At 36.3% G+C, this 10,283-nt stretch overlaps 1 protein-coding gene across 1 annotated transcript; it reads right to left on the minus strand.

Annotated features, from left to right (window-relative positions):
• Positions 1–1,201: 1,201 nt before the first annotated feature.
• On the minus strand, positions 1,202–9,392 carry BGAL8 (beta-galactosidase 8). Its single transcript, XM_086451975.1, has 19 exons — positions 8,922–9,392; positions 8,734–8,829; positions 8,493–8,605; positions 8,332–8,398; positions 8,141–8,233; positions 7,891–8,034; positions 7,622–7,710; positions 7,378–7,483; positions 7,164–7,251; positions 6,687–6,805; positions 5,600–5,764; positions 4,579–4,784; positions 4,374–4,483; positions 3,632–3,741; positions 3,323–3,436; positions 2,990–3,088; positions 2,626–2,837; positions 2,206–2,542; positions 1,202–1,478 (listed from the first exon to the last, which is right to left on the minus strand). Exons 1-19 carry the CDS (start codon positions 9,087–9,089, stop codon positions 1,371–1,373), a joined length of 2,544 nt encoding a protein of 847 aa, XP_086308101.1. The 5' UTR covers positions 9,090–9,392; the 3' UTR covers positions 1,202–1,370.
• Positions 9,393–10,283: the final 891 nt, after the last annotated feature.

Here is a 10,283-nt window from a genome sequence, read left to right on the forward strand (position 1 = left end):
TGGGTGAGCTTATTTTTTGGTTAAAGATTGAAAACTGAGGTCTCAAAAAAAAAAAAAAAAAAAAAAAAAAAAAAATCTATTCTAGTGGTCTAAAAGTTCGAAAATGACAGGCTTCTGGGAGAAAAATAATGGGTGGGTTTTAAACTAGAGAGTTGAAGATGAGATCTTTCTGAAAAGGCGAGGTCAAGTTCGGATCAGATTTGTGTGGTATTATAATTCAGATACTTAATCAAATATAACAAGTTGATATATTATGCGATTCAGACCCTGCTAGGTGTACCTGCAATAATGCCCCAATATATTTGCATTACGGAACAGGTTCTCTGTAAAGAGGTGAAGTGAGGTTTTGTCATATTGGCGTGGTGGTGGTGGTGGTGGTGGTCAATATTAAAATAGATTAACTAGTCTTTCTTATTAATAACAACAAAAAGAGACTTTTGACATTATAAATAGAATAATGCTTCAAGGACTTCATGCTGGAACCATATCGCACTTCTTCACGTGAAAGTGTGTGAGAACCATAGATGCTTTTCATCGAGATGGGAGTGAAAAAGTATCTATTATGATTCCTATCCACTTTCATGACAAGAAATGCCATATGAAGTTCCTGCTTGAGGTCAATCCAGCATGACTCTTATAAATAATGTATCAAAAACTGCACTAAATTGCAACACATTATGTTTACTTCGACAAATCAAAATGACAAATAATTAAGGGCTTTTCTCTTGCTCTTTTCTTCGTCCTCTCTCCCTCTTACAATTTTTATTTTCTAGCAAAATCCTACCAGAAACCTTATTCATTCTGTCTAGTCTACTTTTTTTTTTTCACATGCTTTTTTGAATATGAATATTTGATAATTATAGTTTGATTAACACACTTACATGCTTGAGCTATGTACATAAGAAAACAGAACTAGCAAATTGACCTAATGAATCACAGTAGAAACAAATTATTTTTTCCTACCCCTAAGAAACTGAGTTCGTTTTAGAATGAAGAACCACAAACCCAAATTTCTACCATGCCAACAGATGAACCAAATAGCTAAGGTCAAGACTACGCACTAAAAGCTAGCAAGAACTAGGTGTGTCGATGGGTCAGGTCCGAACTTGGGTTTCGTTAATTTTTTAATAGGCACGACCCAATCAGAAATTGAAAATAAGCCCACAGGGCCCACATCAACACCCCTAGTCCGATCACATTGAAAAGGAAACTCACTGCTGAATCCAACGAGTTCTAAACTAATTCTTTTCATTTTGGATCCAGGGGGAGGGGGGTACTCCTTTTATTTCATGAAATTTATTTAGTTATACACCTCTAGGGGCATTGCTTTGCTTAAAGCCCCAGGGCCAAAAGCTTACCAACAAGCTCTCTCATGTACAAATAGCTTCTACTGCCAGACTCTTTGTGACTCCTTTACATGGATCTCCAAATGTATCAATAGATACTCCAAGATTGCAACTCTTTGATCCGATGCAAGCCTGTTGAATTTTCACACATAAGTAAAAAATTAAAACAATACCAAAATATTAAGAAGCTGTTTGAACATTGGTCCTGGTTTGAAGGAACTCAACCAGAACCAGGTTCATGTTCAAAACCTCAAAATTTAGAAAACAAAGGTCATCCAGTTTTGGGGAGCTAGAAGTGGAAATGCCAAAAACAAAAAAACAGAAAAAAGGCGGCTAAGATGTGGGTCAGCATGGAAACCGACCACGTTTCAAAGGGTCTTACATGAAAGTGATTCCCAATGACCTGAGTAGCTAAGGTCCAGGTTAGCTGAGTGCTTCTATGGAATCGCTTCATTAAGAATTGTGATTGTGACATCCACTGTTTGGTGAGTGTGTTCAGAGAAGTGCTTTTTTGGGGGTTTTAAGCTTTCAGAAGCTATATGGTGCTTCTGGTGAAAAGCAGTTTCCGTGGACATTTAGGTCATTTCAGAGCATTTTGTTCATTAAGTTAAATATAATGCACATTTTCGTAAAATAACTCGTTTTGTTTAACATCTATCCTGTTTCCAGCAGAAGCCAGACTCCAATAGCTGGCATGGGGTAGCTTCTGGCTGCTTTTGGATTCTGGCTTCTATGGAATCCAGACGTCAAGTTTACCAAACCCAGTTCAAGGGCTGGAAGCTAGAATCCGTTTCCAAAAACTGTTCCAAACGCTAAGAAAATGAAAAGGTGATAAAAGTTCATTCTAAGTAGATGTTACCTCTTGTACAATGCTAAGAGACATTCTGCTACTGCACCGACCATGGCTGAAAGTCCCACAGCCCCCCTGAGGAGTTCCAAAACTCGCAAATTTGATTGAAGAGATAATCTGATTAGGAAATGGGCATTCCATCTGAAGCATTGGACCCGATTTCTGTCCCGTTTTAACTTCTGAATCCCACATATCTACAGGGGTTGGATGTAACTCCGACACTCTCAAGCACAAGCTTTCTGCCTGTTTTGTAGCAAAACTTATCAATGCGGGATCCCCACCTTTCTCCTCAAACAAGACCAGAGTGTTACCGCTTGGTTTGACCCACGAACGCGGAACATGGTACCTGCAACATCAAATGAGATTATAACCACAATAATTTGATGAAACATTGGGGAATTTCCTAAAGCAAAAAACTCTAATTCTTACAGTTTTTGAGATGGCTTGCCACAGTTCTTGAGGCATTTGTTTGAACTATAAGGTCCTTTGTAATTGCAGGAATCAGTGCAACCACTTTGGGGAGAGGCATAAGTAGGCCAGTAACGACCAATACTCTGTCCGTTGACCCATGCCTCACCTTTTCCCATTCCAGTGAAGTCTATTGCAATTGGATCATTGCCACCAGGGGCATCGAAGCTTGTCTAAAGTAACGAATATGGTATAATAGTGTTAGTACCTAACATTCCCAGTTAAAGATACAGTAATTACTCTTGATCATGTGTCCTGATATACGCATAAGATGCAAATAATCATGTAAAATCATGACTAATGTACCAACTGAGCGCTTATTTACCTTATACCATGTCAAGGGTTGGTTCTTGGGGGTAGAAAGTGAGTTCCACTGCGAAGAACTTCCAGCAGACAGACCTAATTCTTCACCTTTCAGCCCAACCTGCATTTTCAGAACTAAAGATAAGAGAGGAATCGAGGATTATAGCCTTCTTTTAGCCCAACCTGAATACGTTTCTTCACTTTCTAAATCTTTGAGTATCATGAGTTAAACATGTTTGTATAACATATGTGTACGAAGTCCAATAATACAGTTTAGAAATCTTAAAATCCTCTTCAACAAATTGAAGTTATTGAGTCGATTGATTTAGTGATTGTGAGGGATAGGAAAATAGACCTGATATGTCCACTGGTCTGAGGATAGATCAATAGTGGTGCCATTTTTTAAGCCTTTTAGATTGACAGGACCAGTGATTCCGGCACCTGTTTTTTCATAGAAGGCTCCATAGTTCTGGAAAAAACAAGACCGCGTTAGACAATAGATTTTGGATTTTATTCTTCAATTGGATTACAAATTAAGGTCGATAAAGAACCGGTACAACAAAGGTAGAGGATAAGGAGCCTTAAGATGCATGCATGGATACAATTATGGTTACTGTCCTAGAGAAACATTTAAAAAATCTTAATTTTGTGGAGGAGGACAAACCTGCAATCCCACTGTTAAGCTCAAGAGATCGATAGTGTTCTTTCCTGGTATGAGCGTAATGGGCTTCTCCAGGGTCACCTTAGAATTCCCACTATTTCCTGATCCACTCCCTACAAAATTCCGTTAAAAATAAAAGACAAAGATTAGTATGGTTTTAATCACTAAATGTCTAAAACCAAGCCCTGAAAATTTTTACCATAGTATTTGGAGTGCAAGAACTCTTCGTACAATTACTGACATAGCCAACTAGCTATTATATATTTAAGCTAAAAAAATAGAATCCTAGAATTAGTATGGTTTAGTCAGAGACTCTTGGTGCCAGTGAACTTATGAAGGAAAGACTGCCCATTCATATCAACCACTTGTAAAAGGCTGATTTTTTAGCTTGCATAATCGATACAGGCTTGAGCTTGATCATTACTAAAGTAGGTAACAAGGTATTGTGGGTTACATGTATGCTAATGATATTTTGATTGATGAAACTACACAATATGTTGCAAAAAATGACACTACAACATGACCTATAAGGAAAAAACATATTAAAATCCTATCAAAACTCTAACTGCTAAGTGTCTCAGTAATGAAAAACAGTTCATCGATTATCATTGACTTTCTTCTAAACAGAGTAATTGTTATTCATCCAAAGATTTGAGGTTGCAGTTTCCCATAGATTTAGAGAGATCGTGACTCATTTAGTTATAGTATTTAACTAGGTTCCTCTGCATTGTTATTTTAGCATTACCTGCAAGCTTCCCATTGATAAATGCATGAAGGGCGTGTCCAAGTGATTCCACGTGAAGAACAGGTTGAGTTCCATCTTGAAGGAAAGGCTCGTCTTCTCGGATTTCAGTGCTGCCAATTGATTAATCAAGAAACAATTGATATCAAACATAACAACGCAGTAAGGAAAAAAAGTAACAACCATGTTTGACGATAGCCTTCTATACCTTAATGAATACCACAAGTAATCACTAACATCAGCTGTTGTATTTATTTGCTCCACCAATCCATGTTTCATAAATGCATTACTCTTTGAGATACCCACAGGTTCGTTAACCCAATCCCAGTCTGACGTTTGGAACGCTCCAGAAGAGTCAGTAATTTCTCCCGAGGGCTGATGTCTGAATTTTGCATTTATAACCTGGGAGTTAACCTGTCACAGAACAAGTATCTCATTTCCTCCTTGGCACCTAAGTATTTAAAACAAATTATTTGAAATACTCATGTTAAAACGTTACTTACCAAATCTTTTAAGTATGAATTCTCATATCAGATCTTATTATTTAATACAAGAGGTCTTCACAAACCAATAAGGGCCTATTTGGTACCGTGTAAACATGTGTCACAAATGCATTTCACAAACAGATGTGGACACATTTGTATATGGCGTGTTGTCATTTACGAATGCTTGAAATTGAGGGTAAGGGAACATATTATGCATCTTATCCACCCACAAAAGAACAATAATATCAAAATACCGAAGTACCCTACTCATAAGGTAACAACTCCATGAGTGACACAATTACCTGCATAGTGATCCATTTCCAGAGGTAGCTTCATGTTGTTATTATATCATGCAAAAGCATGCATGCATGGAGATTGATAGCCATGCCATTAAGACCATGTACAGTTGCTTCGAAAAAATTTTAGGACAAGAAAGTTTTTATTTAGAATTTTTTCCTTAAGAAGCATTTTTTTGCTATTTGGTCGCAACCGAAAAATAATTGGAGGTTTTCAAAGAAAATACACTTTTTTTTTATTTGGGTGGGCCCAAGAAAATTCTCTCCATTCAAAACTCAAATGTTACAAACAAAACAGTTGAAAATGATGGGGATGGAGAATTTTCGAGAAAAAATAATTTTTGGGTAAAACTATATGAACCTTAGCTTCTTCATCAGACAAATGCCTTTGACATCATGGAATTTTGTGGTAAAGTACTAGAGCTGATCGAAAGTTATTGAGGCAAACCTTTGCAGAATTGAATGCAACATTTTTGCAGTCGGGCAGGATGCTCACAGACCATGCTGGTAAATGGTATGAATTGCCATTGAAATTCACAGTTGCATCAGATTGAGTGCCAAAGTTGGCAAGAAAAGCAGAACATACTCCTGATTCTGTTTTATAGACATGAGCCTGAGATAGAAATTGATCCATGTTATTATTGAAACTCAAGCCATTACAACATTTCAAGGCACTAGTGTACACTAAAAGACAAATAATTGCACAGGGCTATCACTGTCACTTGCTTCTCGATGACATTCTAGTTCCCTGGTCGAATGGGTTGGAGTCGTGTCATACCTTACCAAAATAACTCCGGGTGTATCAAATCATGGGCCTATCAAAACAATGAAAAGGGGTATTATAGGAAACTGGGAAAGAAACATTGTAGATTGTTCTCATTTCCTAGTCCAGAATTCACCCTGAAAGTAACCTGCCTGTAAAGATAAATTACGAGAAGGGACTAAAATTATGTATGATGAGAAGAGATAAACTAAAGGTTTAACGCACGAAACTCTCCAAACAATCAGACTAGAAGGATGAGGGAAAAGGATCTAATGGAAAGAAAGGACAAGAAGAAAAAAAGTAAGATCTGGGCTATCACATATTAAAAGATACAAGTGTAAAGGAGAACTACATGACCTAATACTTTTCCCATTGAAAATCACACATCAACACAACCCAACAAATCCTTAATTCTCCTGTGATAATTAGATTGCCGTGACAGTTGCATCCAACACATGATATAAAATTACTGTCCGTAGATATTGAGGCTTATTCTGCTGTTCTTCCCTTATTGAAGAACAAGCTAAAGAGAGTCTAGAGTTATACTGATTGAACAGCCTACATCTGTGGAATTGTTGTAATAAGGTCCCAGTTATGCATGTATATATAGTGTTCACTAAAATTCCCCTGCCTAGGCAATTTGATTTTTTTTTTTGTCAATAATATCCCCTCCCAATCAGGAACTAAACACATTATTGAAGAAAAGTTCTATTTTACAAGAGTAAAAAACCCATGCGACATTGATTAAGAAGTCAACCAAATAAGCTATTACCTCTAAATTTGAACCAAGAGAAGTATATGTAGGGTCAGTGGCTATCAATGCTTCTTCACAAAGCTTTATGGCTTTGTGCAATTCTTTTAGGTGGCCCCACTTAGGTTGTCTAACAAGTCCTGCAGCATACATGAGAAAAAAAAATGTGAAATTAATTAAACATAAACAAGACATTCTTCAAAATCATAAATCAATGAGTAATTATGGATCACTATCTCGGCAAAAAACATAAGAACATGTCATGTTTCCATTATATCCTACTAACAATTTAGATTGGCATTTGTGCATCATGCCTCAATGTGCCTTGAGTGAAGATATAATTCATGGTAGACCTAACAGGGGGAACAGGATTCATGTTGCCGACCCAATAATTGGGATAAGGTGTAGACGATGATTATTTTTTAAGCCCAACAAACACCACCATTCAAAATGAAGAATTTTTTACAGAGCAATAATGTTGACCAATAGCAAGCTTACCGTACTCATCAATAGGAGCATCATAATCGTAGCTTGTAGCAATAAATGGTCCACCAGTCGTCCGACCAAAGTTGGTCCCACCATGGTACTGTTAGAAAAATTGTATGTGAAATACAGTTCAGAATTTTCCCTTAGTTCCAAGACAAAGTTAGCCCAAACAAACACAATAACACATTAAAATACCATAAACATTCAGAAAAAAATAGGGCAGTACCATGTAGTAATTTTGAAATGTTCCGCCTCTCTCAAAAAACCGAGCCACAGCAAATGCAAGGTCCTCCACTGGTCTGTATGGCACCGCACCACCAAAGGAAAGAAACCTAGAACCCATACCATTGAAAAATGAAACTTAAATTTCATCCAAAACTAGAAGCTCCAATCAACAACACACTTCAGCCAAACTGTCACAACTATTACTATTAAAAAAATAAAATAGCAAAAAAAGGTAAGCACCTTACCACCCAGTCCAATTTTCAGTCCACATCTTGGGTTTCTTGTCAGAATTTGGAGTGAATTGGTCGCAATAAAATCCATTGCAAGTGTTGATCTGCAAGATTTTTCTTAAAAATTCAATATCAGGAAAAAAAATAAAAATAAAACCAGTGACGGAAACTGCTTGACCGGTAAACAGGTTCAAATCCAATTACAAATATTTGATAAGTTTCAAAGATTTATTTTTAAGTTTATAAACTACAATGTAATCTGGAGAAGGGGAAATTAAACCCACTATTGGATCAGGAGCATTTGCTTGCTGGCACATCACCCATGGCACCCCTGTATTCAAAGATGTAGCCATGGATGCCGCCCAATTTATATAAGATTTGGCCGCGGACCCATAGGCCTTATCAATGTTTCCATATTCGTTTTCGATCTGCCAACAAATCAGAACCGTTAAAATTGAGGAATAATCAATAATTAATGCAGGATTGTCTAACTATGAATTTGTACTTCATATTAAGAGAAGAGGGCAAAGCAACCTGTGAAAGGATGATGGGTCCGCCTTGAGAGGCATAGAGTTTCTCCCCCTTCATCAAATCGACGATCTTAGCTGTGAATCTCTGCATTTCCCTCTGAACCCAGATGAATTTAATTGTAAATAAATTGAAATTTTGATCATAAATGGTAATAAATAATATATGAGGAGAATCCACAAGAAATGAAGATCAACCTTGAAGGGTTCGTTATCGGTACGAAACTCAATCCCAGGAACGAAATGCAACCAAAGAGGAAACCCTCTACATCAAAAATAAATAAATAAATAATAATAATAATAATAATAAAATACATTTACAAAAAAAAATTAAAACAAAACAGGGATAAAATTACTACCCATAGTTCCATTCTGCACAGACGTAAGGGCCGATTCGAAGATGAACATAGAGACCTGCTTCTGCAACGAACTTCACGAACTTAACTAAATCCTTCCTTCCTTCAAAATCATACTGTGTAGATAACCAAATGAATCCAAACTTAAAAACTAAAACCAAGAAGAAATGGACTAAAACCCTAAAATTGCATAAAAGTTAGCTTTGTGTGAGAATCTTGAGAAACAAAAGATGATGAATAGTGCCTGCTTCTGAACTGGTTCGTGTAAATTCCAGAAAACGTAGGTTTCTATTACATCTAGACCTCCATCTTTGGATTTCTGAATCAAGTCTGGCCACATCTGCACAGAGAAAGAATTTTCAAGCTTCGTTTATAAAGAAGAGAAGAAGAAGAAGAAGAAGAAGCTTCGTGTTAAGTCTCTGTTTCGCTTACATCAGGAGTGCTGCGAGGGTAATGTATCGAACCAGAAATCAAAACCCTGCGCTTACCATCGATAACCAACGCCCTGTTATCGTAGGTAACAGTGATACCCTGCACCGACACAGTGAGACTACCCTGCAACCAAATTAGAACGATAAGGAGTACTCCTACCCTCCTCATAATGGTGTACCGTACGCCTGTTCTTCTTCTTCTTCTTCTTCTTCTATTCTACTATTTAGTTTTTGAGGTGAGGAGGAGGAGTAGGCGCATTATAGTATAGATTGCTTTGATCCTTTGGTGTTGCTTGGCCGCTTTGTTAAATGTAGCGGGAATCAAAGAAAGATAACTATAGGCCTGTATCTATCGTACGCCGGAGAGTACACGTCACCTCCTGTTGAAGAAACTTTGTCGTGTTGTCGTCCTCTTCTTCTCTGTCTTCTTTCTTGCTTTCGTCCTATGAAATTATAGTTACAGAGAAAAGAAAACAAGAGGGGACATGGGAGGCGTTTTTCGTTTGTTTATTCACATGGTAAATTGGAGGAGGTAGAAAGAATTCTTGTAACATACAACGACGATGGACGCTCTTGTGTCAAAATTCCAATAAGATAGTGACGTATGGAAATGTATCCATGCTGAATAAAAGCTAGGAACAGATGTATCGGGCACTTTTCTCTAAGAATGTGAACCTCCACCACTTCATAATATGTCAAGCATTATCCAACACTTTTTTTTTTAAATAATATCCTTCCTCATTTTGTCTTTTAATGAAAAAAACAATGATGATCTTTTATATAATAAATATTTGTTTACATAAATTGTCTTTTAGTAAAAATATAATGTGTATTGGTCTTTTATACAATAAATGTTTATTTACATAAGTTATCTTTTAATGAAAAAGATAAGTGTATATTAGTCTTTTATACAGTAAATATTTGTTTATATAAGTTATCTTTTAGTAAAAAAGACAAGAGTGTATTTATCTTTTATACCATAAATGTTTCTTTACCTAATAAATGTTAGGGTGTACACTGGATCGGGTAAATTCAAGAATTGAACCAATCCGAAGCCTTTTGGATTGAATTGGTTCAAATTGAACATGGTTTGGTTCGGGTACGGATTGTAAAAAAAAAATTTTGATTGATTTGGTTCGGTTCCGGATTAAGAGTATAATATAATTGAACCAATATATATATATATATATATATATATATATATATATATATATATATATATATATATATATATATATAATCTTAAAAGACAAAAAGTAAAAACATTCAAACAATACTCAAAGTCCTTTATTAGTTTTTTTCATCTATTCTCTCTTATTCAATCATCCCTTATCCCTTACTAGGTAAGTGTTGGCTTTCTTGT

The sequence above is a fragment of the Akebia trifoliata genome, chromosome 8 (genome assembly GCF_017979445.1).
Source record: "Akebia trifoliata isolate Shusen 1 chromosome 8, ASM1797944v1, whole genome shotgun sequence".
NCBI lineage: Eukaryota > Viridiplantae > Streptophyta > Magnoliopsida > Ranunculales > Lardizabalaceae > Akebia > Akebia trifoliata.

Coding starts and splice junctions, on each gene's coding strand:
- BGAL8 (XM_086451975.1), bottom strand. CDS start 9,089: ATGAGGAGGGTAGGAGTACTCCTTATCGTTCTAATTTGGTTGCAGGGT. Junction 6,806..7,163: donor TGCTCCTATTGATGAGTACG/GTAAGCTTGCTA, acceptor TGTATGCTGCAG/GACTTGTTAGACAACCTAAG. Junction 2,543..2,625: donor GGCAAGCCATCTCAAAAACT/GTAAGAATTAGA, acceptor TTGATGTTGCAG/GTACCATGTTCCGCGTTCGT.